This window comes from Thamnophis elegans, chromosome 5, assembly GCF_009769535.1.
Source record: "Thamnophis elegans isolate rThaEle1 chromosome 5, rThaEle1.pri, whole genome shotgun sequence".
Taxonomy (NCBI): Eukaryota; Metazoa; Chordata; class Lepidosauria; order Squamata; family Colubridae; genus Thamnophis; species Thamnophis elegans.
The window spans coordinates 78239260-78253272 of record NC_045545.1 but is presented as its reverse complement, the minus strand read 5'-3'; the positions used below and the strand labels follow the sequence as shown (position 1 = coordinate 78253272).

Below are 14013 nucleotides of genomic sequence, written 5' to 3'. Positions count from 1 at the left end.
AGATGCTGAGCTTGTTGATCAGAAAGGTTGGCAGTTTGGCAGTTCGAATCCCTAGTGCTCTGTAACAGAGTGAGCTCCCGTTACTTGTCCCAGCTTCTGCCAACCTAGCAGTTCAAAAGCATGTAAAAATGCAAGTAGAAAAACAGGGACCGCTTTTGGTGGATAAGTAACAGTGTTCTGTGTGCCTTCGGTGTTTAGTCATGCCAGTCACATGACCACGGAGACCTCTTCGGACAGCGCTGGCTCTTCCGCTTTGAAACAGAGATGAGCACCGCCCCCTAGAGTCGGGAGCGTCTAGCACACATGTGCGAAGGGAACCTTTACCTTTTTATTGGTAACATCCAAAGATGCTCAAAGCCACAGCACTATCCTTCTAAGTTTGCCCCATTCCAAAATTAATTAGTCAATTATCAAAAGCTTGAAAAGATACAGAAAAATAAACTGGGGGGGGGGGACACAAAATTGCTGAATAAAAGCTTAGTACATCTCTTTTGTTTGAAAACTTCACAATCCCCCGCCCCTCTCCCTGCAAAAAAGCTTTGTGAAAGCTGACACATTTCAGTATTTCCCTACCATATATCCATTCTAGGAAGGGGTGGAAGTGGAAGATAAGTACCAGAATCAGGCAGCTTATGGATGGTGGGATGTCCAGTTGCGCTTAAAGATGTATTTTAATCTAGTCGGGGTACAGAGGTTCCAAAGCATCTGTCTGAAAAACCTGCTTCTCTTTAGATTAAGCAGGTAAAGCTTAGTGCAACACAGCCCAAGAGTATATGTGAGCAGAGGAAGCCAGAAGCTTGGCAAACTTGGAACAAACAGTATTCATGAAAGCACAGCAGCTGAATGTACTTAGTGTTTTTTTCTGCCCAAATCACCACCACCACCACCACCTCCTCCTCCTCTTCTTCCTCCCTCCCTCCCTCCCCCTCCCTCCCTCCCTCCCTCCCTCCCTCCCTCCCTCTCTCTCTCTCTCTCTCTCTCTCTCTCTCTCTATATATATATATATATATATATATATATATATATATATATATATATATAATATAATATTATATATATAATATTATATATATAATATATATATATATAATATATATATAATATTATATATATATAATATATAATATAATATATAATATATAATATATAATATATAATATATAATATATAATATATAATATATAATATATAATATATAATATATAATATATAATATATAATATAATATATTATATAATATATAATAACATATATATAATAAAATATAATATATTATATAATATATAATAACATATATACTGTATATATAATACAGTATATATGTTAATTAACATATTTTATTATTAAATATACAAAGCCATAATTAAGTAAGATTACTGCAAATTGGGTGGCCCAGCCAGTTTCCATTATCTGCCGGCTGCACAGCCCGTATCTAACTGCCAGCATCCCTATGAACAGTTCATCTTTTTCTTCACTGCAGTGTGCTTGCAATCCCATGGTTGATTTGGTGGAAGCCGAAGCCAGCTGCTTTTGGACAAAGTTCTGTTCGAGAGTTGGCAGGAGGGGGGGGGGGAGCGTGTTGAATGATGCCATCTGACCAAACTGAAGCTGACAGGCCTTTGCTTCCTTTTCTGTTTTCTGATTTATCTCCAGATGGAAAATGCCTCCAGTGCCCCAGCGTTCTTGTCAACCTTATCTGAAGGAGAAGATCTGATCTTTGGAACTCTCTATTCATTCTTTGGTAAGCTTGGGAGGAAGGGAAGCATTCTTGCAAGAAAACAATTTGGAGCTCTTTCACCCTGCTGGATGAGGCCAAGGCCTGTATTACTCCACATCTCACCCCCTCCGTCTTTTAAAGCGATTCAACTTAGTGATCATTGTGACAATAAATTCTATAGGTTCATTATGGTACATGCTGGGCAAATTATTATATTCTTGGGACTGTTCTAAATCTTCCTCCCATCAACTCCAGGAAATTGCAAGCATTCTTTTTTATTAAAAAAAAAATTGGGATTTTGGAATTTGGTTCAAGAAGCCTCTTATTTTCTTGCAAGTACTTGACTAGTTGGCATGGATGGAAAATCAATCACAAGATTTTAAAATCTAGTGGATCAAGGCCATGCTGGCTAAGAGAGCAGTCAGAATTTAAATTTTCTTAAGAATTAAAATCTAGGCATCAGGGATTCAGTGTTTTTTTTATTAATAAAACTTGTAATAAACAGAGAGCAAGTTCCCTTGAGGCTACACATCTCAGTATACATCTCCATCTCAAGTAGAAATACATTGTTTGGGTGTCTATTCAACAAGCAGATGGCCTGAAACCCTCCCTATTAGCTAGAATGAAAGATGATTAGTATTTTTAAAAATAAAGCAAAGTCGTTGAACAAGAGGTTGGAAACCACTGTTTCCATTTCCCTTCCTCAAATTTAAACTAGAACTTGCAGGAAACACAATGTTCAGGTACCATTATTGCAACAGAGGCCACATCTGCTCAGAAGTTTATGGGTGGAAACTAACTAAGGAGAGAAGCAACTTAGAACTAAGGAGAAATTTCCTAACAGAACAATTAATCAGTGGCCTCCAGAAGTTGTGAATGCTCCGACACTGGAAGTCTTTAAGTAGAAATTGGATAACCATTTGTCTGAAGTAGTGTAGGGTTTCCTGCCTAAGCAGGAGGTTGGACTAGAAGACCTCCAAGGTCCCTTCCAACTCTGTTATTCTATTCTATTTGGGGGGGGGGGTACAAGTGAAAAATTAACTAAGGGTGGCACCAAGTTTAATTTCCTTTCTGTACCGACTTTATAATGTCACGAAGTCTGCCTGTTAATGATTGAGATACTTATGTCCCCTGGACCAGCGGAGTTATTTCATTATGAGTAGAATGTGTCTGCCAAGAATTGGATATTATCTTTTATAGCATCTCTATGGAAAATTCATTTCAGAAACTTTCGGTGTTTAAAATACCTGTACATTTCTCCCTTTGCCATGAAATGTTTTACATATGATTACTTGAATGCGGGGTGGGGAGTGTTCTCTTCTCCCTTTTTAAAAGAATAATTGTACTACTTGTCACAGTGATCTATCTTCCAAATGGAGTGGGAGATGCTACTCATCTCACACTACAGGCCAAGGATGTGATGTTGTAAAAGTTTATTTCATTTTTGTTGAGTTTATTTTCCCACCAGTTGCCAGTGAGTTATGATGGCTGTGGGGTCCTTGCCCATCCCACATGTCGTGTTTTAAAGAAAATACAGAAGATGAAAATTTTGTCCGGAAAGATAGCTGGTGGTAGCAATAATTAGCAGCCATTTCCAGAGAGGTCGGCCAAGTGTTCTATATCCTAGAGAATATTCTAGAGAATATCTAGAAAAGAAGGTCGAGACCTCAAGTCTTTCTTTCTTTTTTAAATAGTTTTATTAAACATTTTCAAGTTTAAAAAGAACAAGACAAAAACAAATACAAAAACAAATACAAAAACAAATACAAAAACAAATACAAAAACAAATACAAAAACAAATACAAAACAGATAAAAACACAAACAACATAACAATATTTTTATATTTTTACTTTGTATCAGCATATATATATCCTGCTTTTGTAGTTTACATTTCAGTTACTGCCATCTCTTAGTTTTTAACAATTCTAATGATAAGATGATAATTATATTATAATATAGCAGTATAGTACATATCACATTTTTCTTCATAGTATATTCAATCGTTTTCAAAACTTTTATTCCTTATTTTAGCTTCTATTCTCTTCCACTTGTACAGTCTACTCCAAATTTTATAATAATATGATCTCGAGTCTTTTTATAATCATCTAAATGATGCAGTTAAAGTTTTTCTTTTTTTAAAAAAATCAGGAAAGTGTGAGTGCAGCTTGTTCTTAAGGCAAATGCATTTATCAGGTTTCTGAGCTAGTCTGAAAAAAGACACCCACTTTTTAAATCTACTTATTAAAGCAACCATATCTGCTTTAAATACAGTTGGAGCAATAAAGGGGAATTAGACCTGTTCTGTGGTTGTGTTCTCTCATGCCACACCCCAGGTCATCACACATCCGGTTAGAACTGGATGAATAGAATAAGATTTCAACTGAAACCCAATGCACACAAAACCAGTCTTCTGCCTTCCCAGGGACTTGTCTCTTTTAGTCTTCCAGAAGCAGCAGTAGAAATTAATCAGTGACAGTCCTGTCTGCTTCTTGGAGATGCTTAATGATGCACTGAAAAAGGGAATCACTGCTGTCAGAGTGAAAAGAGATTGATGGGGTCCTTTAGCAAAAATAAAATCTGAAATGTAGGGATCAACTGGGAGTCTGATCAGGCAAGCAATCCAGATCTCAGGGCACAAGTCAACCAGGTCCCAGGTTTCTAGTGTCAATATTTATGTATTTATTTTGCCTTTTAATGACTGGGGTGGAGTCAGGGCAACTGAATGGAGCTGAATGATTACTGGCCAGATGCCTTTCCTGTTGCCAATGCAGAGTTCGAAGTAGATAATTACTCATGGTGCCCAGAGAGAGAAATACCTGCCGCTACCTAGGATGGAACTCACAACCTCCTGATCGTGAGGCCAGCGCTCCACCTCTAGGCCACTGCACCACTTTCTAGTATCAATATCTAATTTGGAAATATGTGGAAATATTTAATGGTGTATGCCATAAAAATTATTAAGGATATCCATCTTCAGAAAGATGTTGCTCTGGCTTCTGCTGCTGCTGACGATAATGATTATTTTTATTTCATCTTCATGTAGAACATCTTGGAAGCAAATTTCTTTGTACTCATAACCAGATCACTCTGATCAGGATCGGGTTGTCTATTCAATTTCTGTCTCGCTTTTAAGGAATTCAATATTCATATTCTGCAGCAAGCACAGCTGAATTCTGCAGTCTGCATACATTAATGAAACTGATTATATTTGCACAGCTTTCTTCTTTGGCATAATTTTGTATGCAATATATTACTGTTCCATAGTCTTTAGCTGACACAATTCAATGCATAATCCTAGAGATATAACTTTTCCATCCATCCCAAAAGGGTGACCCTTTCATCTTTCTTTTTTTCATAATTGCTGAGCAGTCTTTAATGTCAGTTTCAAATTATTTCATTTACAAACTCACATATCTATACTCCAAGTCAGTGTAGTGCACCGTTTCCCAAACTTGGCAACATCAAGACAAATGGACCCTCTCCAAGAATTTCCCAGCCAGCATGGAATTCTGGGAATTGAAGTCCACATGGTTTCAACTTGCCAAGGTTGGGGAGCTATAGTGTAATGGGACATGATATATATAGGGACTCAATTCAACATTAGCAAAGAAGCATAACTTTCCCACTCAGTGGTGAGATTCAACCTGTGTAACAACTGGTTCACTGATCACACGCAGTGCATTTGAAAACAGCTCAAAAACTTACCTTCTATTGCAGCCCCGGTGATTAAAACAGCTGAGGCACACGGCAATCCACTCTGCCACGCCTATCAGCTGGGCTTCAAACAAAGGAAATATACTGTATTTTTCGGAGTGTAAGATGCACCTTTCCCCCCCTAAAAGAGGACGAAAATTTGGGTGGGTCTTATACACTGGAAGTAGCCCCACCTACCCACTGTCCCCCACCCTTTGGCCCCTGCCTCCCAGCAATTTACCTCCTGGCAGCAAATGTGGAAAATGGGGCTTGCGGATTTTGCAATAGGCTATGACAATCCCTGCAGCCTGAAACAGCTGATGATCGGGAAGCCCAGGCTGAAATTGAAAGTGAAAGTTGCTGTTTGCTCCACCAGGCAAATTGCTGGGAGGCAGAGGCAGATTTTTTTTTCTTGTGCTAATTAGGCTGGTTGCTGCAAGGAGGTAAGTCAATAAATAAAATGCCTATAGAATGTTCAAATTATTAGACTTATTTTTTAAAGACTGCTTTATTATTGTTCTAGACAGCTTAACAAAATGAAGAAGTTTAATAAATAAATGCTTGATCTGAAGAAGCCCAGTGCTATTGTATCTTCTTTTAAATAGCAGAGAATAACTATACTTCCAGAAAGCACAACAGTTTTAACAGCATCTGTACAAGTATAGTCTGAAATGTAACACTACAAACAGTGTATATTGTCTGTACTGTTTGCTGTTTATTGGAAGGAGGCAAATTGCTGGGAGGCAAAGGCAGATTTTCCCCCCCCTTGTTTTCCTCCCCAAAAGCTAGGTGCCTCTTATACTTCGGAGCATCTTATATTCTGAAAAAGATGGTAGGTCAGTATAGCGCAAGGGGGGGGCACATGATCGTCAGAGCTACTGGTTTGCCTGAACCAGTCTGAACCGGCTGAATCCCACCCCGTTCCCACTGCTCCTAAAAGAAACAGACAGCAAGCCAGCTTGAGGATCACAGGAAAATTTGCAGTGCTTAGCTCTTGTTGCTCTTAATTCCACCCCTAGACCTCGTAACACCTCCAGCTCACTCAGCCTAATAATAGGTTCAATCCTGGAGACCCTCAGCACCTCCAAGCATTTCTGATGGAGGATCTCAAGTGTATATTCCACAAAACTTCAAAATGTTTTTCAAAAGTGCTCCACAAATGTGTCCTAAATAGCTATCACTTTTTGGCCAAAAATAGAACTGTCTGCCTTTCTGTTACCAAATTAGAATTAGAATGTGACTTTGAATATACTGTGCTAACTGGGTGAGCGAGAAAAAATGGATCCAAAGAAGAAAGTTACTCCAACAGTCCTTGCAGCTTGTTTAACCTCCATTCCCTCGAATGACTTTCTAACGACCTGCATTAATTTGTCATTGACCACCAAATCTTTCGCCTTTAGCAATCATCTCAACATTGTGAGCCTGACTGACAAGATCCTTGCAACAACACTCCATGTTTTCAGTTTATTCGGAAATCAGCCTCAGTAAAAGACAGGTGTCCTCCCGGGGACACTTTGTGTAGCAGGCAGGTATTATACCTTGTCTGCTTTAAACTTTAAGAAAAGAGGAAATTCAAAAATTATACCACGTATGGTCTTTGGGAAGCCGGGGGGAGGGAAGGGAGGTGGGGATTTAGGGGGAGGGGGAGGGGGGAAATACAATATGTGTTAAATTCCATGATTGTATTTGTATACTGTGGCTTTTCAATGTTAGTGCGAAAATAGAACAAACCGAATATACTGGAAGGTAATAGATACCGAAGGAAAGAGTCGAGTGAAAGAAGAAGGAGGGTGGAGAGGGTGAGAGAGAGGAGGAGGAGAAGGGAGGGAGGGAATGGAGAGGGAGTGATAGGGTTAAGGTTAGAAAGAAGGGGAGGGGAATTAGGCGTAGAGGGGTGTGTGAGAAGGAAGAATGAAAGTTGGAGGGGGTTGAAAGAGGGTGTATGGCAGGCTAAGGTGGTATACTGGGTTTGTATTGTAGAGGGCATTTTCTATATAAGTGAGGGCCGTGTTTATTATTCAATGTTATATGCCCTGATTAAGCACAGTGAATATGTGATTGTATAGAATGAAAACATAATAAAATATATATTAAAAAAAAGAAAAAAAAAGAAAAGAGGAACGGACAATCTTGTGCTTGAAAGACTCTAAGGGCACAAACACTTGATTCCATAGGACTTAAAGATGAAGGATGTCAACATGCTCATATAATGGAGAATGCACTCTGAAACCTGAAGTCCATTAACTGTGAGACAAGTGTGTTGATTACTGTAAGGCAGCCTTCCAGCTGTATTGGGTTCCCAAATCCCTGGCCATCAATTGGAGGGCATGAGGGTCAGAGAAGGCAGGTGACATCTCTTCAGATTTGCAGATAGACATAAAAGATATTTCAGTGGCAGAAGTTTGAACATATTGGTTTCCAATGACTGCACGGAATGGCGGTTCTATGGACAGATGATCTTAACATATTGAGTGATGTTTGTAAGACTGCATTCAATTCTGTAAGAGTGAAGAACTGATGAAGATGGTCTGCTCCAGACAATCAGATAGACATATTGGGTTTTCTGAAAAAATCTGGCAAATTATCCACTAATCTTCTAGGGAGATCCCTTTGCACGTCTTCCTAAGGCTACACTTGGAATACTGCATTCAGTTTTGGTCACCACAATGTAAAAAAGATGTGGAGACTCTAGAAAAAGTGCAGAGAAGATCTTAGGGGACTGGAGGCTAAAACATATGAAGAATGGTTGCAGGAACTGTGATGAAAAGAAGGACTAGGGGAGACATGATAGCAGTGTTCCAATATCTCAGGGGCTGCCACAAAGAAGAGGGAGCCAAACTATTCTCCAAAGCACCTCAGGTCAAGACAAGAAACAATGGATGGAAACTAATCAAGGAGAGAAGCAACTTAGAACTGAGGAGAAATTTCCTGACAGTTAGAACAATTAATCAGTGTGGAACAACTTGCCTCCAGAAGTTGTGAATGCTCCAACACTGTAAGTTTTTAAGAAGAGATTAAACAACCATTTGTCTGAAATAGTATAGGGTTTCCTGCCTGAGCAGGGGGTTGGACTTGAAGACCTCCAAGGTCCCTTCCAACTCTGTTATTCTATTCCTAACCTCTGGAAGATGGCAGTTGCGAGCCTATTTGGATGAGACTACCCCCCAAGTTGCATCTCCTTCCTCACAGATCCTGATGGACTCATTGGTTTTCTAAGGAACCAGTGGAGACGAAGGGAATGAAAGATTCCTAGAGCATGGTGACAGTAACAGGGAAACATGTATGATTCTCTGTCCTTATTGTGTTTGCAGACTCATGTCCAGCCGCTTTGTTTAACATTGCCTGTGCCCTTTTGTGAAGAACATTCTCATGCAGCAGTCAGTAGCATGTTTGCAGTGTTATTAGCAGATATTTGTTTATTATGTAGTACTGTCTCTATCTAGGCAGTTTGCCTAGATTAAATTTCCAATTTAAAATCCTCAATAATAATCAAAGCAGGTCCACAATTTTGAGATCCTCTTGGAGACAACGGGAGAGAAAACCCCAAGAAAGTCCAGTTGCCCTTTGCAAAAGTACCTTGGGACATCTGAAGATGGTAGAAGGTAGATAAGAGATATATTGAGTGGGTATCTTGCTTTATGCAATCACAGATATGGTAGAACTATAGGATATCTGCTTATCAAAACTCAGCACTCTTCGTATTAGATTTTAATAAAGTTCTGAGTAAACGAATAAGGAATTAGTGTGTCCAAAAATTATGAAGAGGAAACATGAATATGTAGATCCCTTTTTTTTTCAACTGAAGTGATTTATACTCAGAATTCCAATACATGTTGAGTAAGAATGAGCCCCAAAGGAGTTTGGCTAAGATAAAATCACTAGAGCAGCTATATTCCATCTTCAGCATGTTACCGTTATCATAATATTTAATTTGCAACCCAATCTATCCGGCAGTGATTCTAAATACCCCAAACCTGTCCTTGGAGTAATGAGGGGGGGCTCCTTGGTGAATTATGTAGGAAAACACTTTTTAAATGAAATTAACCTGACTTAATGGAAAAGGAAAATCCTAGGCATTAAATTTTAATTACCAGCGTTGTCTCAAGTATGTTCAAACAAAATAACATCTTGTCTCTGTAGCTTCAGTTGCATAATATTTTTTTCATCTTTTTCACTTATTTTGGCATGCAATATATTATTGTATAAAATAATTCTATAGGGGAGAGAGAAAGAGAGAGAAAGGGAGGGAGAAGGGAGGGAGGGAGAGCACTAACTTATAATTTATTTCAAACCAGTACAATAAATCTCTGCCAGAAATGGTTGCAAATGGCTGTTTAATTAGAAAGAAGCTTGCAATCAAAGCCACTCAAAATAAACACTATTCTTTTCAGCATTTTTCAGTAGGGTACTGATTCTTAACAAAAGTTAACTGAATTCTACTTGAGAAATGTTGTGATTAATATAGTTTTGGCCAAAGGACCAAGCAAGACAAACTTTTATAATTAACAGCTGTCTTATCCACATTTTATGGGAATTTAAGTGCAACAGAAATGGAGGCACCAGGCTGAGAAAGGATAAAATATGGAAATGGATACTTAAACTAGATGTTGCAATGGCCATATATCAGAAAGCTTGGGAAATAGGATCAAATAGGAAAAGAACATTGCTGGTAAAGATAGCCTTTGTGAAACATTGGCCCAGATCCTATAACAAATTTAACTATATTAAGTGAGGAGGATGTAATTTATTGTGGGAACACCATAAATGAGTTAATTGATTTAGTCAACTAATCTCCAGGAGATTAAATTTAATCCAAAAGAAACTGAATAATCTCTACAGCAATGTTTCTCAAATTTAGCAACTTTAAGATGTGTGGACTTCAACTCCCAGAATTCCCCAGCCAGCTCTGCTGACCTGGGAGTTGAATTCTACACATCTTAAAGTTGCCAAGTTTGAGAAACACTGATTTGCAGTGGCTGAAAAAGTAAGACTCTCCCTTTTACAATTCAGTTTCAAATCCTTGCAATACTGAACATATGTTTTTAATACTGACTGGCTCCATTGCCCAAGTCAACCAGTAGTAAGATTTTATGACTGGGTTAGTAACTAAGTTAAAACATATTGTGTGAACAGAGCCATCCTCTTGCAAAGAAAGAAACAAAAGAAGATTCACACTATAAAGCAATTCTGTGCCACTTTTCCTAGTCGTACCACAACTAATTGCAACGATCTGCTACATATTAATTTTACAGTAAAAGGTAAAGGTTCCCCTCGTATATATGTGCTAGTCATTCCCGACTCTAGGGGGTGGTGCTCATCTCTGTTTCAAAGCCAAAGAGCCAGCACTGTCCAAAGATGTCTCCATGGTCATGTGGCCGGCATGACTAAATGCCGAAGGCACACAGAACACTGTTACCTTCCCACCAAAGGTGGTTCCTATTTTTCTACTTGCATTTTTACATCCTTTCGAACTACTAGTTTGGCAGAAGCTGGGACAAGTAATGTTAGTTCACTGCATTATGCGGCACTAGGGATTCGAACTGCCAAACTGCTGACCTTTCTGATCGACAAGCTCAGCGTCTTAGCCACTGAGCCACCACATCCCTCCTGTTACAATAGATACCGTTAAAAAGGCTCTATGCAACCTAAAGCCATCTCTATCTATTGGCCCTGATGGATTATATGTCTACTTCTTGAAAAAGCTTTCCACTGTCCTGTTCTGAAAGAGGTATCTTTCAGAACCAGCTCCTTGCCCGACCTGTGGTCATTAGCCAGGGTCATACCGTGTATATACAAACATACATACATACAAACAAACCATCTACCGTGGACCTCACCCCATTCCAAGAGGTCCGTAAAGGGGGGCATGCATAAGCGCACCAGCATGCCTTCCATCCCTGTCCTACTGTCCCTGTTTATTTGTACTCATTTCTTTTGTTCATGTCCATGTTTATACTTATACCTGTTATCTAGTACATGTTCGACAAACTAACTAACTAAAATAAAATAAAATAAATTGTCCCCATCCGATGCCTTTCAGAAATGTTGGGATTACATCTCTCAAAATCCCAAGCCAACGTAGCCAATGACGCACCATGAAAATATCAGGTCAGGAAGGAGTACCCTAAATATGTATAAACTTTGCTGTAATTCTCATGACTATATAATGGTTGCAATTAGATGTTGTTGTGGATGCAGTTCTTATGCAACTCATAACAGTTTATAAATATAGTGGCTGAATGTGTCATCTTCTTTTCCCAGGTTCTAAATCACAATTTTGATTTGCTTTCAGGTGTAGTGTCCCTCTTTGGAAATTCGCTTCTCCTATGGGTTGCCTACCGAAAAAGAGCCCTGCTGAAGCCTGCAGAATTCTTTATTGTGAATCTTGCCATCAGTGACATAGGCATGACTTTGATCCTCTTTCCACTGGCTACACCATCTTTCTTTGCACACAGGTAGCTCCCTGCATTCAGCCGTTTAATTAATATAATTGGATTTCTTTCTTCCCTTCAGAAGATCAGTGTGGTTTCCATTGACTCAGTTTTCTTCTTGGTACTTTTTCAATAGCGTGGTAATCAGGAGTTAACATAGGTAGATTGTTTTGAAGACCTCAACAACATATACCGTACATGCTTACAAAAAAATCAGATAGAAGGGAGAAAGAGTAGATCCAGAGCAGAGAATGATGGAGTTTAGCTGTTTCCTCCATGACCTCGTTTTCAAACTATTAATAATGTGGGATAAAATCAAGAACTTTGGCTGCCTCAGGATAAATAAAGGGAAATGTAGTCACGATGTGTCTGGAAATTCCAACTTAGGGGAAACTGACTTGGTCAAATGATGTTCAAGCAGAAGTTATCAAACCAAGCTAGAATCTAGGGAGGCATTTATTTATAGGGGGGAAATGTCCAGATCAAATGTAATTTCTAATGTTGGATTTTCCCACTTACCAGAGGGAGCCCCCTTGTGGAGTACCGTGAAGCCATTACCATGGCAAATTCACTGCATTGCACAGTAGAAGCCATTTTAAGGCACAACAGGCTGTATCTTAACAGAATGCACACCCTGAGGGGTTTTAGGGGTGTCTTACCCCCACAGTATTTGTTTCCAGAGAGCAAGTGATCTGCATACCAAGTTTGGTTGAAATTGCTCGAGGCGTTCCAGAGTTATGCTGGAACATACACACACACACACACACACACAGCCATGTGTGTGTGTGTGTGTGTGTGTGTGTGTGTGTGTGTATAATGTTTAAACTTTCCAAATTTTGAAATTCTTTAAATGGTACAGAAAGAGAAACAGCAATAAAGCCAATGCAATAATAAATATCCATGAGTATAAAGTTAGAATTAAACACTATATTAACACTTTCACATCAATTTACCTGACACTGAAGATTCCCACCAATTGGGATTCAAAGATGTTCCAGAACAGCCATCGTTTTTATGGGTGGGAGATGTTTGAGAGTGATATACACAGTCAGCTACAAAGGACCTGTCAATCATAAATTAAACTATTAAGATTACACTCCCTCCCTTCTCAAACCTTCTGGGAAGATTTTTACAATCTTAGCCTACCTTTATTATTATTATTTTTCTGGGAAGGTGGATGCACTCTTGTCAGGATACTGAGCTGTAATTACCCACTAATTTTATTCTAACAATTGTTGTTGTTAGTTGTGAAGTCATGTCCAGCCCATTGTGACCCCATGGACAATGTTCCTCCAGGCCTTCCTGTCCTCTGTCATCCTCCAGAGTCCATTTAAGCTCACACCGACTGCTTCGATGACTCCATCCAGCCACCTCATTCTTTGTCATCCCCTTCTTCTTTTGCCCTCAACCTTTCCCAGCATTAGGCTCTTCTCCAGGGAGTTCTTCCTTCTCATTAGGTGGGCAAAGTATTTGAGTTTCATCTTCAGGATCTGGCCTTCTAAAGAGCAGTCAGGGTTGATCTCCTCTAGGACTGACAGGTTTGATCACCTTGCAGTCCAAGGGATTCCCAAGAGTCTTCTCCAGCACCACTGTTCAAAGGCCTATTCTAACAATGCTTGGCCTCTATATGGACTTCATTGGCACAAAGGGAATAGTGATTTACTTTAGTAGTATATTAATGTTTCCATTTCCCTCCCAAAAGAAATGTTTTAAAAAATGAGAACTACATACAGTAGATAGTGTGGCAGTGCAGACATTTAGGAAGCATGGATGGGAAAATTGATGCCCATTGGACATGTATTGGAGGTCCCAGATGCTAAAACAAGGGGATGCAATAGCTCAGTAGTTAAAGACATTGAGCTTGTCAACTGGAAAGCTGACAGCCCAGGTTCAAGACCCAAGTGCAGGGTGACCAGGTTAGTTTCCATTACCTAGCAATTTGAAAGCATGCAAATGCAAGTACGTAGATAAATAGTTACCACATCAGTTGGAAAGTAACATAGTTCTGTGCACTTAGGCATATAGTCATGCTGGCAGTGGTGAGATTCAACCGGTGTAACAACTGGTTTGCAGTGAGTTTGAATACTTACTACCTTCTACTGCAGCCCCAGTGCAAAACAGGTGAGGTGCAGCAATCCACTGGGCCGCAACAATCAGCTGGGCTTCAGAAA

General features: G+C 39.3%; 1 protein-coding gene across 1 annotated transcript in view; it reads left to right on the top strand.

The window, feature by feature from the left end:
• Positions 1-1653: 1653 nt before the first annotated feature.
• LOC116508734 (opsin-5-like) overlaps positions 1654-14013 on the top strand; it is a 33730-nt gene continuing 21370 nt past the window's right edge. Inside the window, exons 1-2 of the mRNA XM_032217385.1 lie at positions 1654-1741; positions 11704-11866. Coding sequence (XP_032073276.1) covers positions 1654-1741; positions 11704-11866 — 251 coding nt within the window. The remainder of the gene's footprint in view (positions 1742-11703; positions 11867-14013) is intronic.